General features: G+C 32.5%; 3 protein-coding genes across 4 annotated transcripts; 2 read left to right on the forward strand and 1 right to left on the reverse strand.

Annotated features, from left to right (window-relative positions):
• The first annotated feature begins 7,709 nt into the window (after positions 1 to 7,709).
• Positions 7,710 to 10,449, forward strand: LOC131658542 (uncharacterized). The gene is made up of 11 exons (XM_058927842.1): positions 7,710 to 7,847; positions 8,150 to 8,417; positions 8,521 to 8,611; positions 8,703 to 8,833; positions 8,927 to 9,017; positions 9,108 to 9,264; positions 9,352 to 9,509; positions 9,602 to 9,722; positions 9,829 to 10,038; positions 10,137 to 10,190; positions 10,270 to 10,449. Exons 1-11 carry the CDS (start codon positions 7,710 to 7,712, stop codon positions 10,447 to 10,449), a joined length of 1,599 nt encoding a protein of 532 aa, XP_058783825.1.
• Positions 10,450 to 11,782: 1,333 nt separating this feature from the next.
• Positions 11,783 to 12,507, forward strand: LOC131630704 (uncharacterized). Its single transcript, XM_058901457.1, has one exon. It carries the CDS (start codon positions 11,886 to 11,888, stop codon positions 12,339 to 12,341), a length of 456 nt encoding a protein of 151 aa, XP_058757440.1. The 5' UTR covers positions 11,783 to 11,885; the 3' UTR covers positions 12,342 to 12,507.
• Positions 12,508 to 12,817: 310 nt separating this feature from the next.
• Positions 12,818 to 21,105, reverse strand: LOC131630690 (protein REDUCED WALL ACETYLATION 2). 2 transcript variants are annotated; one of them, XM_058901449.1, is made up of 16 exons: positions 20,698 to 21,105; positions 20,482 to 20,570; positions 19,837 to 19,980; positions 19,674 to 19,730; positions 19,510 to 19,582; positions 18,234 to 18,392; positions 17,893 to 18,042; positions 17,536 to 17,791; positions 17,058 to 17,179; positions 16,534 to 16,620; positions 16,341 to 16,429; positions 16,187 to 16,249; positions 15,955 to 16,011; positions 15,221 to 15,317; positions 14,987 to 15,145; positions 12,818 to 13,311 (listed from the first exon to the last, which is right to left on the reverse strand). In XM_058901449.1, the coding sequence occupies exons 1-16, from the start codon at positions 20,728 to 20,730 to the stop codon at positions 13,306 to 13,308; spliced, it is 1,641 nt and encodes a 546-aa protein (XP_058757432.1). In that variant the 5' UTR covers positions 20,731 to 21,105; the 3' UTR covers positions 12,818 to 13,305. The 2 variants fall into 2 exon arrangements, with proteins under 2 accessions (XP_058757432.1, XP_058757424.1); XM_058901441.1 differs by having other exon boundaries at positions 19,837 to 19,983; positions 20,698 to 21,103.

Here is a 21,105-nt window from a genome sequence, read left to right on the forward strand (position 1 = left end):
TAACAATTTCCATAAGACTTAGGACCATCAAATTTGTCCATGTGACACTTTATCCTCTTCCATTATGATAAGGTGAAGTGGATCTCAAAGGACTATTATGGCGGTGATATGGATAGCAACAGTTTGGACACTTTGGCATACTCTACCTCTCCTTTGTGGCTTTGTTCTTTTTGTAAAAAAACCGATCTATGTAATTTTTATTATTGGAATACTCTACCTCTCCTTTATTTTAAGAAGTAGAAGTTTTCCGTGTTGTTTTTCTGGTTTGGAGTATCCCACGCAATCAATTTTAGATAGAAAAAAGAAGAAGAAATAGCATATCCATCTTTCTTTTTTTAGTACTATTTCAGTTAGACAACCTCAGCTACGTTTAAAATAGACAAAAATACAAATTTGTATGCATAAACTGATTAATAATTAGTTTACATTTAAAAATTGATTTTATTAAATTTGTTAAACACTTTTAGAGTGTGTTTGGATGAAGTATTTTAATAAGGTAAAGTAATGTTTTGAGGGAACTTAAAATGATTTGCACAAAATTTATTGTTTGGATACAAAAATGAAGAATTGTTAAAATGATGGAAATTTATGAAGTATTTTATCTAAGATAAATTTAATCATTTTGAAATGACACCAAAATCAAAGAATTTGAAATTCCTCTCATACTTCATAGAATGTATTTGTTGTTATTATTTCTTCAAATTTTGCAAATTGGTTCTCATATTTTCCAAAATTACAAATTTGACCCCAAAAAATTGCAAATTGGTCCTTAATAATTTTTAAATATCACAATTTGGTCCTTCAAATTTTTAAAAATTGCACATTGGTCCCTACCTTTCAATTTTTTATTTGATCTAAAAAATTTAAATTTTATAAAGTAACCCCAAAATTCTAACAATGAACAGTTAAATTGATGGATTTCATTCAATTCAATGAATAGTTAAATTCTAACAATGAACAGTAAATTAACTCATCCAAACAAAATAATTTAAAAATGAATGAATTTCAATTAAATCATTTAAATTGCTTTAAATTTTGAATTTCTTTAAAATTTCCAATTACCTCATTCAAACACACTCGAATCATTTTATTTTTAAAGTATACTAGTGTCTCTACCCGTGCGAGGCACGGAATAACAATTTTTATACTAAAAATATATATTTTGTAATTACTTATAATTTATAAATAAAGTTAAATTAACATTATAATCGTTATTAGTTGCACAGAAATTTTTTTATCAATTAATAAATTATATTTTGTTAATAAAAATATATTTATTACTTTAAAATTTAATTTATTTAACTATAATAATATAATTTCTAAATAGTTTTTCATATACTCTTTATTATTTAATAATAATATAACTTCTAAATAGTTTTTCATATACTCTTTTATATAATAAAATTTAATTTTATATAATAAAAATGAATTAAAGATTCTTATAGAGAATATAAAAAACTCGTTTCTTTTATAAATCATACTAATAATAATAATTAAACTTTTAAATATTTTTTCACATACTATTTTAGTTTTCTATAATAAGAATGAAATAATAATTCTTGTAAAAAAATATAAAAACTCTTTTTATTTTTTATTATATAAAATTACAAAATTATATGAAAAAATATTTGAAAATTACATTATTACGATTATAAAATAAATATGGAAGTTTATAAAAACGTTGCTAACTTTAATCACGTTAATGAAGTTTATAAAAATAGAGGAAATAAATAATTATATTTAAATAAATATAAATATGATAAATTTTATTATGCTAAAAAATTATTTTATAATTATTTACGGTTTATAAATAAAATTATGATAATATAAAAATACGTGGATAAGTTATTAATAATACATACAAATAATTTAACTATTTAATAACAATGACTATATAATCTATTTATTATATATAAAATAATTGAATATTTTAAAAATTATTAAATATAATAAAACACCCTGGCCAATTGTCCTTCAATTAATTATTTAAATTTCTAAATAAAACTTAAATAAAACAAAAAAGGGAAAATCACGCCTCTCTCCTCCCATCCCATTTTTTCTCTCTTGCTCTATTATCCTCTATTTCTCAATGATTCGTTATTCTCAGAGAAAATCAAAACGACACAAATAAAAAATTCTTCTCAATCGTCTCACTCACAGGTTCAAACATCAAACACAAAAATTTACCCAAACCCCCAATCAAACCCTTGAACCCCAATTTAGATCTCAAATGTTCAAGGTTACAGATGCAAGATTATGCATAAATACAAAAGCATAAACAAAAAATATAAACGAAAATAAAAGAGTATGTGTGATCGGTTTACTTCTTTAAATCTTCTTCTTCGTGTGGTTTTGGCTGGATCTGAACATCTATTTCTTCTTCTTTTCTGCAGCAATCTGAGATGAGAAAATATTGTTGTTGTTGTTTTGTATTGGTTTAGTGTGTTTCTATGCGTGGTGATTGAGTGGTAAAGACATGGTTTGTTTCGGTTGTGAGGATGGTTGACGTGAGAGTTCAAGAACAAAAGCTTTGAGGGCTGAACGTGGAAGTGTGACAGAGATTTAGGTATTTAGGGGGTGATTTTCAATGTGTATAATGACGAGAAAATGAAGATTGTTATATAGTGTGTTTGAAGAGTGATTTAGAGAGAAAATTGTTGAAGATTGGATAAGGATCAAGATGAATTTTTAAATGTTTTACGCATCTCCAAAGAACTCCTTTTGGATTTCCAATTGATACCAATAACTTTACATCTCTCAACGTGACTATTGAGTTGTCCTAGATAGTATCATTATGAGTAATTAAAAATTAATAAAATAATTAATTAAAGATTAAAAAATTATTTATAATTAATTATAAAAACTTTCTACTAATAGCAAACATAAAAATAGCATGGAGTCTAAAAATTTGACAAATAGTAAACTTGCCAAAAAATTTATCTTGCTTTATTATATTCTATATATATATATATATATATATATATATATATATATATATATATATATATATATATATATATATATATATATATATATATATATATATATATATATATATATACATATGTATACATATATATCTATAGATATATATGTATGTATACATCTATAGATATACATATATAGATATATATGTATGTATACATATATATACATATATATATATACATATATATATATATATAGATATATATATATATATATCTATAGATATATATGTATACATATATATGTATACATATATATACATATATATGTATATACATATATATGTATATATATGTATACATATATATGTATGTATACATATATACATATATATGTATGTATACATATATATATATATATATATATACATATATATATATATATATATATATATATATATATATAAACAAAATTCTTTATTTTAATCTTAAAAAATACAAATTTTAATTAAAAGAAGATAAAGATACTCGTGTCATCACACGGGTCCTGTCTGCATTCACATTATACGTTTATCAGACCACCATTTATAAAGTATGAATTTATTTTTCAATTGGTTGACATCCACATAGTTACAAATATAGTATAATAATATGCATCAATTTTAAGCATTGATTCTTACTTATAGTAAATCGTACAATCAATTCTCTAAGTTCAATTATATTAAATAGTAGCAAAAGAAAGAATTAAAAGATGAAGATTAAAATTAAGAGTCTACAGCTGATATCTCTTAGATACGTTCACATCTACTCGTAGATCAATGTCTACAAGGATCTTCATTACGAAGAACAATCTATAGATGTTAAATTTAGAAATAAAAAGAAGGGTGAATACCCATTTTAGTCCCTCATAAAAACCGTAGAGGTCAGATTAGTCCATGAGAAAAAAATCCTATTAAATCCCTTACAAAATTTAACCGAGACATGTTAGTCCCTCTACTAATATTTGTTTTCAAACCGGTTTTTTCTTACTTTTGAACAGTGACTGGAGTGTCAGTGAAGACCCATTTTAGTCCCTCACGAAAAAGGGTGAGTCCAAATTAGTCCCTGAGAAAAAATGTCATTATGCCTTACAAAATATAACGGAGTCATATTAGTCCCTCTTTTAATATTTTTTTTTCAAACGGTTTTTTCCTATTTTTAAACCGTGTCTGGGTCAAAGGTTGAGTTCCTTTGCACATGGTCTTCAGAGTATGAGTTTCCACCAGAAATCGGGTTACCTAGTTGTGAGACATCATAATCTTATCATTCAGAATTTGAATCGTCAGATTCTGATCTTTCATAATTTGAGTCTCACGCTTCTCTTCAAATGTTTCTATTAGAGTCAGAGTTCGATAAATTCTTTGACTAATGATCATGCACACTTGAACATATGTTAGTATACCTAATTGTTCATTAAATACTTTGTTATCATCACAACCTAAGGGAAATGGCATAAATCAATTTTCTTCCAACATACAATGTATATTATTTTCGCCAAAAGTATTATTTACAAAAGTAATAAATTATCCTAAAAGTAAGAAAAAACATAATAACCCACCTGTTGAAGCGGTAAAGCGGCAAGCAACAAAAGTTTTGGAAGTATTTATCCGGAAAATTATCGTGTCCACATGGATCAGTGCAACCGAAATGTCGTTCGATGGATTCTTAGTTCTTGAGTTTGAGTTAAATGGGTGTTAAGTAAACAAGGAAAATATAACATATGAACATAAAAAGAATTCATTCTTGATAGAGAATAACTTATATGGTTCGAATCTAAACTACTCCTCACAAACTTAGATTTATCACTCCGCTGCACTCAATCTACAATACTCATCAGATTCACCACATATCCCTCACATCAATGTCCATTTCTACAACACCGACGAGAGTTCAACCATATTGCTCCTTCGACGATGTCTCAACCGATCGAACAACACAGAGACATTAAACTTAGATATTATGTAGATGTTAACCCCAATCCTATCTATAGAATCTAAAGCTAACAGATATCCCTCTAATCAATATTTGTGTTGTCTATTTCTACAACAACACAAATCCACAGCATTTAAGCAAAAAGATCAAGAAAACACCGATTAAGATTTGTAAAGCAAACTTTATACAACTAGTAGAAAGAGTAACAAACATCCATGGGTTTAGAGTAATTTACATACAAACTCAACAAAAGAGAAATACAAAGAGAAGAGAAGAATATAAACCAAACATCTCACGGGTTGTCAGCTCCGATTGATGAGCAATCCACCTCCGATCATCCAAATGCAAGCTCCAATGGTGTTTTCTAAGCTATCTAGACCAAAAAAATGAAGGTTTGATGGATTAGGAACAAATACCCCAAAACCATAACCTAAAAAAATATATTTTTCCCCTATTTATGCACTTTTGAATCTGGTACAGTAGGCATCGCGCGCAGGAGGGCGCTACGCGCCCACTATGCTGTCATGAAAAAATCAGCACAAGTGTTTTTTCCATAACTTGAGAACCGTAACTCCGATTTGCGCCCGGTTCGAAGCGGTGGAAAGGTTATTCAATTTATTATCTAACAGTGACAAAATATCAACCAAATTGATGATTTATTATTCTTTGATTTTGAGCCTTATTCGTTGATGAGTTGGTTTCGTTGCTTAAAATCGCGCGTTTGAAGTCGTGTCTTCGACACTTTATTGCTCATGCTCCAAATACACAAGAATACCTACAAAAAGACAAAAACTATCAAAAGGTATAAAATTATTTGAAAATACAACTATTCACAAAGTATACTTATTTATACACAAAACGGGGAATTATTCAACGAATATCAACAAAAGTCATTTTTTTGATAATCTTTGGTATGTTTGCTGAAAGCTCGGTACGGCGACATTTCCATGAAGACTTCTTGTGGTGTTGGTAGTGGTTTTGTTCCTCTTTCTCAATCTATTTGGTGGAAGGATATTATAAAGATAGGTGCTTTATCTAGTAAGGATCTGATGGTGGCTTTGTGTAAGTTTGGATTGGATAATGGCTTTCATACTCCATTATGGGAAGCTATTTGGTTGGAGGAGACTAGTTTGTGTGAGGAGTTTTCGGATCTTTATGTGATATCTTGCTTGAAAAAAGTGTCGGTAGCCGGTAAGGGGGTTGGCGCGACAATCTGTGGTTTTTGGGAGATTTTGGCATTAGGGATTTCTTGTTGAACCTGGTTGATTGGGCATCCCTCACATCTCTCTATTCAAAATTAAGAAGTATCGGGGTGGTGGAGTCCGATCATGACAAGATGTGATGGACCGCGGACCCGTCGGAGTTTTTTCGGTATCTTCTTGTTATGACTTTTACGCTAATTTCCGTACTCCTTTTGGGCCCTAGAATAGGTATGATGACGTGATGCGCAAGGTTTGGAATTTGGAAGTTCCTTACAAAATCAAGGCTTTTTTTGCTAGAGACTTTTTGTGAATAGACTTCCAACGAAGAATCTTTTGAATATTATAGGTAGTGTCTTTCCTTTAAATAGTTTAAAGTGCGCTTTTTGTGGTATAGATTTGGAGAATAGGGATCACTCTTTTTTCAATTGTAAAGTGGTGAAGATTATTTAAAGGAAAGAAACTTAAGGAGGGAAAATTGAGAGTTATTTCCCTTGCAACTTCTTGGTCTATTAGGCTATTACGTAATTGTATTTACTTTCGGAATGATGGATATAATGTCGATAATACAGTTTGGAATATTAAGATTTTGATTTGAAAATGGACGGTTTTAGAAAAAATTACTAATTCCAACTTTATCTTTTACGAATTTAGCAAAGATCATTTGCTATTTCTCGTAATTTATTTGGTTCGTAATTTTTTTGTTTTTTTGCGGAGTTGTTTTCCTATTTATTTTGTAATAAACTTCGGAATCTTTTCGGACATGATTAAAATAGAATTTTTTTAGAGATCTTAAAAAATATATAGAAAGAATTGAGAAATTCTCTTAATAATATATATTTCTTTTTAATATTATTATAATATGTCATCTTTTAAAATATTTTTAATACTTTCATTCATTATCCACAACACCAAAAATTACGTATCCATTTCAAATATGTCATTTTTTTAATAAGAATATCTGCTGTTTATGCTTTAAATAATCGGTATACAAAAATGAATGATACCATTCTAACAAAGAATATGAAAAAGATGTTTTCCTTAAAAAAAATAGAAGAGGAGAGAATATTGACAAAAATAAGGAATAACGCTGATAGTCGTCAAAAATAAAATTAAAGATATATATTATTAAAATTAGCAACATTAAATAAATATCTATAAAATAAGAAAATACAAGTACCTGGTTAATACATATTTGCCCTTTTGTTAAAAAATTACACCTATTATTTTGGGGGTTAAATTGTGTCCAAAATTTACTTTTGGTGACTAAATTCTGACTTTGGCCAAGATCTAACTGTTAGTTGCTTATTTTGCTCTTTCTATTGGTCAACTTGTGTACTATTTGTCCTTATGCTTCTACTCTAACCGAACCGGGTAAAGCAATTTGCTCCTCTAGACACAATCTGCACCCTTTTCCATGTTTTCCTTACTCCCAATGTTGCTTTCCAATCACAATCCCATATGCAATCTTGGAGACTTTCTCCCTCTTCCTCTTCTGTCACTCACCGTTCTCTCAACCTCCACCTTTCAAACCCTAAAAACCATTGAAAAACTTCTTCTGCCACCGAAACTGTAGCCAACCATTGTTTGAACCCTAAGTTGAGGCAAGAAGATGGCACGACCGTTGGAAAAGATCTCTGATGTTAACGATGAAAAGGAACTTTGGAAAGTTGCTGTTAAAATACATCACAAGTGGAGTGTCATCTCTAACAACAGGGAACATTTTGAAATGGTTGTTTATGATTCTGAGGTTAGTTTCAACATTTTTACGAAAAGCCATCATTTTTCGTTGTTTTCGTATAAACGGTTCGTGAGTTGCTATATTATTGGTTTTGGAAGGTTGAGATTGGGTTATTGGGAAGCGTTAATGTCGAATATTTTGTATTCCTCTTTTGTTTTGTGGAAACCGTGTGTCTTTGTTCTAATAAGTTTATATTTGGTTGCATGGAGGTGTTAAAGAGTGTATTTTTGGTGTTTTTTATCGCTTCCTGTAGGCAACATTCTTATGGTTTATTGTATATTGATGGATTATTTTTCTTTTGTTTTATATAGGGAAGTGATATCCATGTTATCGTACCTCCCGTTTACAGGCAAAATTTTGATTCGGTGTTTGTTGTTAATGATACTTACACTATTGCGAACTTCCAAGTTCAGCTGAATGATCTGCTGTTCAAACCTTCTGCTCACAAGTACCTCCTTAGATTTACTGGTGGGACAAAAGTTGGGGATAGAAATGTGCATCAGATTCAGGAAAAGGCTTGCAGACTCACTCCTTTTCTTGATATTTTAACTGGGAAATGGAATAAGGATCAACTTTTAGGTTAAACTCTATTTACGTTTTGGGAGTCACTCATCCTCTATGTAGAACTCTGCATCTCACGTTTGGTTTAACCTGATCCACGTTTTCCCAATGACTTGTACAGATGTTATCGGAGTGGTTGATGAAATTGGGTACACACAGGTCCAGGTTGGAAGTAAAAAGCAACAGGTCAACTTTGTCATTCGCGACTTGAGGTTTAAAGTTTGATTGTTACCTTTCATGCAAGATTATGGTAGCCCTTTATATCTTATATGTTTACTGATGGTTATATGTGCATTTCTGTAGCAACAACACTATCACGGTTACGTTATGGGAGGCGTACGCGGTGCAGTTTATGAACTACGTTGAACAGCAGGTCGATACTGCAATTCCTGTTGTGGTTATGATTCAATATGCAAAGGTCAAAGAAGCTTTTGGTATAAAATACTCCCGTACTGGTTCCTACGGTTCATAAAGTGTGTTTTATGTTTTCAAGTACATAATGTTATTCACTTATTTTGTCTTTTCAGGCAAATATCCTCTATCTGTTACCAACACTTACAATGTCACCAAATTGGCTATTAATGAAGACGTGGAGACAATCAAACAATTTGCCAAAATGTACTGATTTAATTTACTACAATTTCCTGCACTTTGTATCATCCTTCGTTGTTTCGTTGTTAAATCTGACAATGTTTTTTTCGTCTTCAGGCTTACACAGGATACTATAGTGGCTGTCTCAGGCCTTCTCAGTCATCAGTCTCAGGGAAGGTCGCAAAACTCATATAGTTCTCGCCAATCACCTACCCAAAAGTTGTTGTCTAATGTTGTTCTTCTTCCACTTGAGCAGATAGTTAAACTCAAAGACGTACTAATCTGTCTTTTATTTTTTTTCATATATAGTCTAACTTTTATTATATTTGATTTTCTGTTTACCGCAATGTTGTAAATTCAGACTACTTTTTGTGCCACGGTTGCTACAATTGCAAAAATTGTTGCTTCAAAATATGGCTGGTACTACCAGGCATGCCATGAGTGCCCAAATAAAGTCACTGGTGATAGACCTCCGTACAAGTGTGTCAAGGGACATGAGACTGAAACTGCCATTTTCAGGTATAAACACCAAAATATTGTTTCATCAACTTCTTTACACAACATCTTTGTCTGTTTATTGTTAACTTACAATTGTAACGCTTCAAACTTAGGTATAAAATAGAGGTGGGTGTTCTTCATGCTGGTACAAAATGCAAGTTTGTTTTATGGGACAAGGAGAGTGAAGACCTATTGGAAGTCTCGGCTGCTCATATGCGCGAAACAATGTTTCAGGTACCAACTTCTTTTTGGCACATGATTTTAATAGCATACCGGTACAACAAGGGTGTATAATTACTGCATATAATTACTCACGGTGCATTTCTTCATTGTTATGTAGGCTGGAATATTTGATCCCCTCGATTTTCCCCTGGCACTCGACAAGCTCCTTGAACAGGAACTTGCCTTCAAGGTCAAGTGGCAACCAGATTGGTCTAATTGCTCGGTCATCATGTTAGTGAAAGATAAACCTGTTGTGGATCAACTAAAATCTGAATGGGTGGAGGCGACTACAGTTAATTCACAACAGCTTTCTGCCCCAGTGAACCATGTAACGTTTGTCTTGCTCTGCGTCTAATATTGTCTTCTAATTTTGTTGAATACATCTCGACTTTTATTTATGAATTTCTTTTATTTGTGATTTTTTAGATAAAAGAGAGTGTTGATGAGGCTGTTCCTGTTGATGATTCCGACATTGTTACGGTGTGGTTTTGAGTCCTATACAAATGCCACTTATTAACCGCCATCAATTTACTTCATTCTCACTTATTTTTAACTGCAGGATCCTGAAATAACTTCCAAATTGCACGGTGAACCGGTCACACCTACGGCAAAAAGACAGAGCCCCGATCCATCCATTGAATCTACATGTCATGCAACACACAGCGAAGGAGATTTGTCTTCGACTAAACTTAAGAAACCAGCCAGAATCACCAGGAAATTAGTGAAGATTGAAAAATAGTTGAAAATATTATCTTGCCTGCTATTATTTTGGGTCATCTTATGTAAGGATTATATTTTGAAACTACTTATTTTGAGCCTTTCCCAGTTGTCCTCCATTCGGAGTTGTTCTTTGGTCCTGATATTTCAACAAGATATGGAGACATTAAAACGACAAAGATGAGCATCAGACTCATAACAACATAAACCCATGAAAGCTGCTCACATTTAGGCAAAATCTGCATAACTAATACAATATCAGAACAATAGAAATACATGCAACTAACCGTTGGGGGATTTGATATGCCCGGATTCCGTCATTGAACCGCGAATAAGGATGGTTGCTCCGACGACAAACTTTGGCTCACCTTCCAGAAACCCTAACTTGTCGGGAAAAGATGTAACTGAACTTATGCTTCCAAGTTCCAACCTTCTATGTTCTTCTATGTTCTTCTATTGCATGCATAGGTCTTGGGCCCATTAATACTATATTTAGCCTAATATCTTTATGTTGGGCCCATTAAAGGTAATATTTTTTTTGTCCTTTTTAACAAAAACAAAATTTTTGCAACTTTTATATGACATACATTACTAATTGGGAATATTTGTCTTTACTACTTTGTGATGTCAAGTTCATTTTTTATAAACTCTATTACTGGTTTTTTAATTGCCCTTTTTGTATTTCAATTTTTTTTTCCAACTATTGACATATAGGTTCTACTAATTTTGACTACATAAACATTTTAATTATTTCTTTTCTCTCCTTAATTATTTATAACTCAATATTTAAATACTCACCCCATTATTTTTATTTCTACAATTTTTTAATATCAACCCATGTTTATTCCATTGTTATATATACTAATAAATTCATTCACCTATTCTAATTTTTTTCCCATTTCATATATTTATTTAATAAGAAATTCATTCACCTATTCTAATTTTTTTAATGGATTCAAATTTTTTTTCTCATTTTTTATTCTTGGCAAAACGATACACAAACCAACACCAGAACCCGTGCGGACGCACGGGTTTCCCACTAGTTTATATATATAAATTACAGTAGTGAAGATTATTTTTTATTTACAATATTTAACTTTTCAACATATGAAGAAGATTATAAAAAAAAAAAATTTAAAAATATCTATTAAGAAATCGGGAGAATATGCTTATAAACTTTGGTAAAACAAAACCTTAAACAATCATATAATACATTCTAGTTTCCTTAGGATATATAATAGAATAGACAGCATCAAAAAGATTGTTATATAAACCTCTTAAATTTATCTCTAGACTGTTCGGTAAGAAAAGAAGAACCTTGAACTATTTGGTCCCAACATAATATATATTATTAACAAAAAAAACTGTTCGGTCCTATATATGTATTTTCATGTTCTAGCACCCCCAATAATCACCACCAACACCAAAACCTTTGTTTAATACACAAACCTTCAAGCAATGCCTTTGGTAACCGAAGAGTTGAAAGCCAGAGCAGAGGTGTATTATGGTGACAAAGTTTGCAGGGAGAAATTCTCTCTATTGCTGGCAGAAAAAGGTCTACCAGATGGATTATTAACCATACAAGACATTGAAGAATGTGGGCATGTGAAGGAACTAGGCTTTGTTTGGCTCAAGCTTGGGAAGAAGATGGAGAGTAAGTTTGATAATATTGTTGTTGGTTATGATTCAGTTGTTACTGCTTATATGGAGCCAAACAAGATCAAGAAACTTACTGGTGTGAAGGCTAGAGATTTCTTGGTTTGGTTTACTTTGAATGAGATTTATGTCAAGCCAGTTAAAGGGGGGACGTTTGTTACCTTCAAGTCTTTGGTTGGTTTGTCCATGTCTTTTCCAGTGTCATTGTTCCAAGCTAGGAAATTAGAAAGCAAGGAAGATCAAATTGTAGTTAATTAATTAGTGTATAATCTGGTTACGATGATTATTCATATTAGATTATGCTTGATGTAATGCACTTGTATATATTTTTTATGACTTATTGTTTGTAGGTTATTGAAGATTGGGAACCTCTGTAGAGGTAGCAGAAAAAGAATATGCTAAGCAATATTTCTTTTATTAAGAATATGCTCTATAAGCTGCTTATTGTCCTCTTTGCAATTTTCTTACGTAATTTCTTATAAAAATAAGTGACTTTCTTATTATGTATGGCATCAAGTACGAAGAGTGCAAGGGTCACGGTCAAGAAACGTAATTCTGTTTGATAGGGGCATTTGCGATGGAGACGTTAAAATAAGTTTTTTTTTCTCTGTCTGGACACTAAATAAGTTGATCAACACAAGGTTGCGTGTTCATAATTTTTGTGTTAATTGATGTCATGTTTATAAACACGAGTACATTAATTTCAAATTCACTGAAGAAAAGTTTTGAAGGTCTTTGAATAAAATTTCAAATTCATTAATTCTTTTCGTGATAAACTGAACAAAAATTTACTAAGTATTCTAATTTAACCCCTTCAAGAACACTCCCAGAGAAAGTGAGGGATTCTTATATCTTCCCTTCCTCCAACTCTTTCCCTCATAACTACCAATCAAAGACTTGACATAATGGCAAATGGTATTAGAGACATTATTTTACAACACTAGCAAAAAGAATGATGTTGCATAACTAACAAAAGACATACCATCCATCGCCCTCTTCTCACCCATTTTTTATACAATTTTCTAAAATTGCAGCAACTAACACCTATTAGAAAGAAAGGGTTCCTTCTTCATTTTGTAGATTTTTTTTGGGTGTTGGGGGAGTATGGGTATGAAGACTTGCATCTTTTTCTAAATACTTGACAACCCAACCGCAGCCGTTGCACAGCTTTTTTCAGTGTTCATGGAAACTTGCGCAACATATACTATACATGTTTAAATACTCAAACCTGCAAATTTACGAGTATTTAGATAGATGCATAATGCAGCTAGATGCAAATATAAAATTCAAATTATTGAACAAAAGCAGATTGCATATTTATTTACTGTATGTAAGCAACTTATTTATAGGGCGTGCATGAATGCATACAGCTTTCAGATAGAAAACACTTAGTTAGCTGGATAGCAGAGGATTATGCTAAGTTGTAGAAATAAGTAAATAAGAGGGAGGAACTAGGAGGGAATCTCTCTTGTCATGGATGAATATCATCTCATCAGTGCTCCAATCATGGAGCTGTAGGGAGTGCACATGGATGGATTCATGAGTTGTCAAAGTTCCTCAAAAATACATAACCAGATTCTTGACATTCTTGGAGAGTTGGGGAAAGAGGTTGCATGTTTTAAAAGATTAATGAAGGATGCTTGTCTTAAGATCCAATAAAGGATACTAAAACTATGAGAGCAAGAAGATTGAAGGAAATCAAGAACCAGAACTATAGTGAGAGGAGAAAAAAGAACATGGTATCACAATCACAAGCAAGGTGAGAAACCAATTGAGGAAACAGAAATAGTAGGAGAAAAATGCTACAAAGGGTATGGTGGATGATGGAACATTGGAAATTAGAAGGTTTTGGTTAGTTAGGGAACTGGAGTGGAAGAGAAGTAACAGACGCATTTTTCCCTTCTATCTCCTATCTTCCTGCTGTAGAAATTGGAAGGACTTGGTTAGTTAAGAAAAATGCTCATGGAAATTGGAAGTGGAGTAGAAGAGAAGGAACAGATGCAAAAAATAGTATAGAATTGAAGTGTATTTGAAAAGATCTTCTGGGTAAAAAGGGAAAGAAAAGTTAAGAAAAGGGTCAAAAATGTTGCAATGGGTCGCATGAGAGAGGAATAAAAGCAGAATAAAGCAGAAGTGGAACTGGCGCTGGAAACTAAGAGGTGGAAACGAAGGGGAGCCATGTAGGTTAGGATTTTGTTTAGTGCAACCAAGCCCCTACTGCTGTTGGATCCACTATCCTCAGATTCTAGCACAGTGAGGGACGAGTTTTCAATAATAGCAGAGTTTTTGGGTCAGGGTTTCTCAAATAAACTTCCCCACCTAAACTACTAGACCACAAAACTCGGACAAAGGTAGACAATACTATGATGGAGAGGCAATCCGTCCAACAACAAAACCACTTGACTAGGGGACTAAGCTTCCACTACATGAACTGCTGAACAAGGTTTGCAGAGTGGGGCCTTCTTGTTGATACCATGTTAAGAATTAATAAGGAATGCGTATGAGGGGGAGAGAGGAAGGGCAGGGGTGGAATTTCCAAAATTAAGTCAGTCTTTTGATTCTCATGGAAAAGAGGTATACTTGATTCTCTGGCCAACAGGTTATCAAGAGGTATAGGAAGCAATCTTCTATCTTTATAAGTAGGGTTGTCCCTATTTCTCTGTAATTAAAATACCAGTTCCTGTCACTTTCCTGCCATCCGAATTATCACTTTATTGTCCCTATTATCATGTGTTACCCTCAAATTGTGTTCATTTACATGTATGAAAATCATATTCCCAGCTTATGTGTTGTGTATGTTAGCATGAACAAATCATCAACTTAAAATAGTTGACAGAAAATGACAAGGATGCAAGGATAATAACCTTACTCAGACCATATCAAGTCAGTGTAATAATACTTACCAAGACTTGGGGTATCGTAAGGAAGGCAAAGGATAATGAATATAAAACAACAGAGATTGTTGTCCCTGTAATTATGTTGTGTAGCAGACGCTTGTCATCTTTGCTAGGCACAAATGCATTTTTCAGTGTATTGGTCAGCTGAAAGAGCCTATAGGAAATCTGCAGGCAAGTAGAACTTTAAAACCAGAATAAATAAAAATACAGAAATTAAATCCATAGGTGGTGTTTACTTACTGCAACATATATGGAAGTAGTAAGCAGGAAGTTCAACATTGGGTAGTCTGGGATCAGGGAAAGCAATAACTTGGGTTGACCATCTGGAATGCCTGATCTGAAATCAACCAATCAAAGAAAGAACAATTATGTCATTAGGATAAATAAATAAATAAATTACATACAAAAGTAGCATTGGGCATGCATACATAAATCCTTCTGCGCTTGTGCCTATGCATGTTTGTCAAGGATTTCCCCCCTTTTGACATTCATTAAGATATTAAAAGGATTAACTGAAAAGCTGAGTTTTTAATAGTAACTACTGGTTCATCCTATTTGTAGAACAATGCATTATTTTAGTTCATTGTTATAATTCTAGTAGATATTTGATAGTTTTATGCAAAGGTAAATTTATGTATAACAATTGTTTTTTGCAAGATTCATACGTACAAATTGGAAAATAGTGTTTCGAGAAATTCAGTCTTTCAAAAAACAGAATTCAAAGTTACATGACATTGAAAGGCATAACCAAACAAGCGCATTCAAGAATTTAGGAATCTATGTGATACCGTGCCAAGCAAGTGAGTTCTAAGTTCCCTATCATCCTTGATCTAGGTATTTTCATGTCTAGAAATCTAAGATCGTTGGGCATTTCAGTGGGTATCAAACACCTCTCAAATCTATCAAGAAAAATATGAACTATTTCTAGTAAGGCCCCAATAAAAGCTACAAGCAAGAAATCAGCTTCTGAATACCTTAACCAGATATGAATCTGGGAGATGTAAGTCTCCAGTGTAACCTTTCCAAGCCATCTAGGAAAATAGAAGCAATAGAAAATTTGTTCATAATTAATAACCTTAAACAAAGTAGTTACCATAATGGAATACATAAATACTTACGCAAGAGAGAGGCTAATCTTTAAATGTATGCTAAGTGAAAGGAGCAAGAGAGAGGCTAATAAAGTTATGGTGTACAAAGACAACTTACGCAAAAAGAGTCAGCGAAAAGCTACGAAAACTTTGTGTAACATTGCGCAAGCATATGTAAACTCTGTAAAATAAATAAATGGCACGTTAAACACTAGAAAGGTATTGAATGGCTCAAGGCCCAAAAATGATGCATCAAGGAAACATAGGCATACGTTATGGGAATCCAAGAGGTATAAGGATGGTATTTGTTGTAAGTGACCTTGTCAAGCTTGTATATATGCTCAAACCAAAAATAACCCATCTAGAAATTATTTCAAGCAGGTTAGGGTCACAAAAATAAAACAAAACAAATGTATATTAGTTCAACAACATTGTACTCAAAAATTAAAAATATATATATTATACCACTAAAGATATTAGCACGACAGCAGCTTTGATTGATATTCTGCGTTTGATTTCAGTTTCCTCCAATTTCTCCATCCATCGTTCAACCTATAATATCATGTGATAGTTACTACTGAAGTCAACTAAAATGAAAAAAGAAAAAGAAAAGGAAAAGAGGCAGAAACCGGACATAGAGATTATTTGGATAAATTCTCCAGAAACAAGAACTAAGGGAAAAAAATATTAAGAATCATGCAAGAACTAAGATTTTTTTTAAACAGCTTCACATATATTTTGAAATTATCTGCATCTCATTTTTTCCTAGAAGTGCTCTCATTTAGCGTATCTCCGCCATCAGCTTATATGGACTTTCTGAAAAGTGGATATCAATAATTTTATTTCATTTAGAAACTCCTACAAGCTAGAAGGATTATCCCAACCAAGCCATATTCAGCCACTCCAAAATAATCACTAATCTTAGAGAGGATGGAGGTGAATGATAAATTTGCCTTGGCTATTTCAAAAACTTAAAATGAGAAACTCACAGTTGGATGATAGTAAGCATATATCATTCCAATTATCCATATATAGCGATCAAGCCCTGAGCGAAAATGCCATTCATGCAAGCGGGGAAATTGTGATTTAGATGGATCAGGATCAGTATAACCTGTAAGTCCAAAGAAGCATTATTGTCAGCATGATCTTCTGTGCTTTCAAGCATGCACCCAAACATAAAAAATGTCACTACCTACTTCCCTTCATTTTTAATTGTCATTTTAATATTAATAATTACAAATAAGAAAACCAGTCAATTTTGTTAGTTCTGATGAAATTATTGGTCTTTTCCTGTAATATCTTTAACTATTTTTATTTCATTTCACATATTTCTCTCTTTGCAATCAGTAGTGGGGCTTAATCTTGACAAGACAACAATTAATACTACTAAAACTTTCAAAACGACATATAAAAGGAACAAAAACTTCAAAAAAAACAAAACTTAAAAGGAACAGAGGGAGTACTAACCGAGCATGAAAGTAAACGGACTCCAAACCCATTCAAAGACTCCGGGTATCTCCCATACTAAGATAACAATCAAGAAGCAAGCAAAAAATTTTGCAGCAATGACTAACCCAATCTCATTGTACTTGTGGAGAATACCGAGTGCCCCATAAACCATAAGAGTGAAAAGAGTGTGCATAGGGCAGATGTAGTATAACATGTAACTGTTGTTAAGTACAACACAACAGAACAATACCAAGAAATTAAGCCTCCACATCATCTGTTCAACCAGAAAAAGAAGGAAGATGTTACAGTCAGTAGTCAGTACAAACCAAACCAAATGTGAATAGAAACAATATATAATTCTAAGAATAGGCATACCTGAGCAAATCTAGCCATGCTAAAATCTTTACGAACATAATAATATGAGAAGTTTCCAAACCCAGTCATCCAAACATATGCAGCAATGAACAAACGGATTGCATTGTAGATTTCAGTTGCAGCAAAATAATGGTACATCAAAAACAATACCTGTGTAAATGTCAAATGGTAGAAATGTGGAATGTTAGTCTCATGAGATTTGAGTAATCAAGACGCAATGAAAAAAGTCTGGAATATAAGGCCAAAACTAAATGTGCTTCATATATAGTATACATGGATTTTAAAGTATTTCCATTAACAAAGAGACTATCTCAGAAATATGAACTGAAAAAGAGACTAACCTGCATCCAGCCTTTCCACTCTTCAGTCTGATGCCTATTTAAGTAAAGTATGGGTTTCCCAGAAAATGGTGACTTGTCGTGATGTATTGTAAATGAAGTTATTGCTGAAACTATGATGAGGAGAAAATAAAGGAAGATGAATAGATCCCTATTGTAACTCTGTAAAAACAGATGATCGTCAACAAAAACAGCATATTAGTAATGCATGAAAGGTGCATGAAAAGTATGTTTTGCAAATAATATATACACTAATGTTTTTATGGACAAAACACACAATGTGGAATACTAAATTTTGCTAGCCTATGAACATTACAATGCATTGGATACTTGCTTCTAAGGTGGTAATCTGTACCTGTATTAATGCAACAAGTAATTCAAACCTTTCTCTTTTCTCTTTCAATCTTCCCTCCCCCCTCAGCTATTGAGTTCAATCTTTTTGGCAGTTAACTCTTCCCAAAAAATGGTCCGACCCCCTTAAATATTTTTCCTAATTTAAAATGGCCATCCAAGTAATCCAAAATCGTGAAAATTCAGGGGAAATCTATGTTGATATTCAAAATAGGGGGAGACTAAAACCAGAGATATACAGTAAGACTAGAGTGTTTCTTTTCGAATACCTCTACTAACTTCAACTTTTTAACTAATTACATTTTATCTCCATAACACAACCAATTACTATGCTCTTAGAATGTGTGATTGAGTCTAAGTCTAACTAATCCCTACAAAATCGACTTATAAGGTGAGGGCTGCCCAAACTTTATAAACCCTACACAGGCCATATCTCAAAGCAATGTGGGACTAAACGCACCCCTTCAAACCCAGCACAGTGGCGGGGTTGGAGACTGCAATTAGGCAGGCCAAATGCTGCAATTAGGCGACTAGGGATGGGTCGCAATTAGGCGACTAGGGATGGACCGCAATGAAGGCGGAATTTCCAACAATTTTTCCATATAAATTAAGAAAATGGACATCCAATATTTGGAAGTATTATGATAGAAGTTCAATAAGTACAAAAATATTTTGCCCTATAACTGTTTAAAACCTAACATAGGAAAGCCATAGGTGAGTGTCTATCAATCATTACCCAAATAAACAAAATATGAGGTGCAACAATTCAAAACATGCAAGTACAATGAAACATGATGAAGAAAACAGCTGGGATCTAGCTAAAATGTCACCCTGCAATATTTGCTTAAGGAACTGACTATTAAATAACATGTTCAGATCCAGGCATCAATAAAAAGACAAAAAGGAATAACATGGTAAAAATGTTAACCTTTTTTGATGAGTTAAAGAAATCCGTGCGATCGCACAAATAGTAGTAAGCCAAAAGAAGACCAAATTCAGACCTATAACAGAGGAAGAATGAAGGAAATGGAAGTTAGTAGTTTGATCCCCACAAGTAAATATCTTGTCATATAAATAAAACGATTCACTTACATGGCTCTAAGTGTCAAACGGTTTTCAATAAGGAAATGTTCATCCATCAAGAGGAATCTGAAGAAATAATAAACGGACAAGTACTAAGTCTTCATTTATGCAAAAACAGAAGTACAGAACCACAATTCACTCAAGCAAAAACAAAAGCTAGATGAATCACTACCGGATAATTGATGGTGAGGTAGATAAGCTTCGAGCTTTCGGAGTAGGGGATACTGGTTGTTGAGATCCTGCTTCCAATAAAACTGCTCTGTCTTCATCTTTAACAACATCACTACTCAATTCAGCTAAGTTTATCTCGGAGTGCCTACTAAAATACAGAACAACTTCCATTAGAAATACAAGCAACAAGTTACTAATTCCTTCGCTTCTTAACACATTAGATAAAAAAGAAACATTCCTGAGAGAACCTTCCAACAAGATTTTGTCTCTCTCAAAACACTACCACTTAATCAGCCAAAAACTATAAGAGAAAATAGGATATGCAGGTATAAAATAATTTTACACCGTCAACCAATCATCCACATGTTTTCCACTAAATCACTCTTAAATTTTAAAATTATTGTAAACCGTTAGTGCATATCAATTAAACTCTAATTAGATTAAGTTATGAAATATGTTGCTTAAAAAAGAAAGTTTATACCAAAAAGTAAAGTTAAATTACGTTAGCCAACAATGCTAATCATCTCATGAAGTGTCTAACCACTTAACTCCTCAACGGATAACACAACACAGCAAATTCTACAGTCAATCGAAAAAAAACTTAAAAAATCACGTTACAAAGAAATAACCGATCAATCAAACTTACGATTTCATCAAAGAATTTTTCCGATACTCCAATATCTCGGAATAAATCCATGCTATAATAACCGGAATGATCCCGAGCAAGAACGAAACCTAAAATCATCATAATAACAGAACAACAATCAGTAACTCACATCAAATTAGCGTATAAACTTCGAATCACGTGCGATAACAGAAAACGGTGCAAGATCTGAGAGAAAATGCATAACCGAAAACGTACCTGACCGGGAGTAAAAGGAGCGACAATATGCATTTTCGCAAATATCACAGAAGCGGCATTCGAAGAAAATAGCAATTCGAAAGGGATCTACTAGATCTGAGGATGAAGAAATGCGAACCCTAGATTTGCGAAAACGATAATGCGAATGTGAATGTGAATGTAATGCAAGTAGAACGAACACACTCGCTGCAATAGTAAGTGTTGTTAATTAATTGTTATTATTATCGGTGTAGAAATTGAAGATGATTTTGACTTGCTGTATTTGGAATGTCTAGTTTGTAAGTGCGATGCAACCGATTACACGCGTTTTTTATTTGTGTAATTTGAATTCAAGTTTTTAAGATGTGATCTGATAATGAAGCAGGGGGTAGAGTTCCACTAATGTATGAGTATTAGCAGAATGCATCA

Source organism: Vicia villosa, linkage group LG1 (genome assembly GCF_029867415.1).
Source record: "Vicia villosa cultivar HV-30 ecotype Madison, WI linkage group LG1, Vvil1.0, whole genome shotgun sequence".
NCBI lineage: Eukaryota > Viridiplantae > Streptophyta > Magnoliopsida > Fabales > Fabaceae > Vicia > Vicia villosa.

Excerpts from the sequence above, each read along its gene's own strand:
- LOC131630690 (XM_058901441.1), bottom strand. The coding sequence starts at position 20,730 with ATGCATATTGTCGCTCCTTTTACTCCCGGTCAG. Across the intron at positions 17,792-17,892 it reads GCATGGCTAGATTTGCTCAG|ATGATGTGGAGGCTTAATTT; the intron begins GTATGCCTATTC and ends CTGGTTGAACAG. Across the intron at positions 15,318-15,954 it reads CAGATTCATATCTGGTTAAG|ATCAGGCATTCCAGATGGTC; the intron begins GTATTCAGAAGC and ends GGTTGATTTCAG.
- LOC131658542 (XM_058927842.1), top strand. The coding sequence starts at position 7,710 with ATGGCACGACCGTTGGAAAAGATCTCTGATGTTAACGATGAAAAGGAA. Across the intron at positions 8,612-8,702 it reads TTTGTCATTCGCGACTTGAG|CAACAACACTATCACGGTTA; the intron begins GTTTAAAGTTTG and ends GCATTTCTGTAG. Across the intron at positions 10,191-10,269 it reads ATGATTCCGACATTGTTACG|GATCCTGAAATAACTTCCAA; the intron begins GTGTGGTTTTGA and ends TTTTAACTGCAG.
- LOC131630704 (XM_058901457.1), top strand. The coding sequence starts at position 11,886 with ATGCCTTTGGTAACCGAAGAGTTGAAAGCCAGAGCAGAGGTGTATTAT.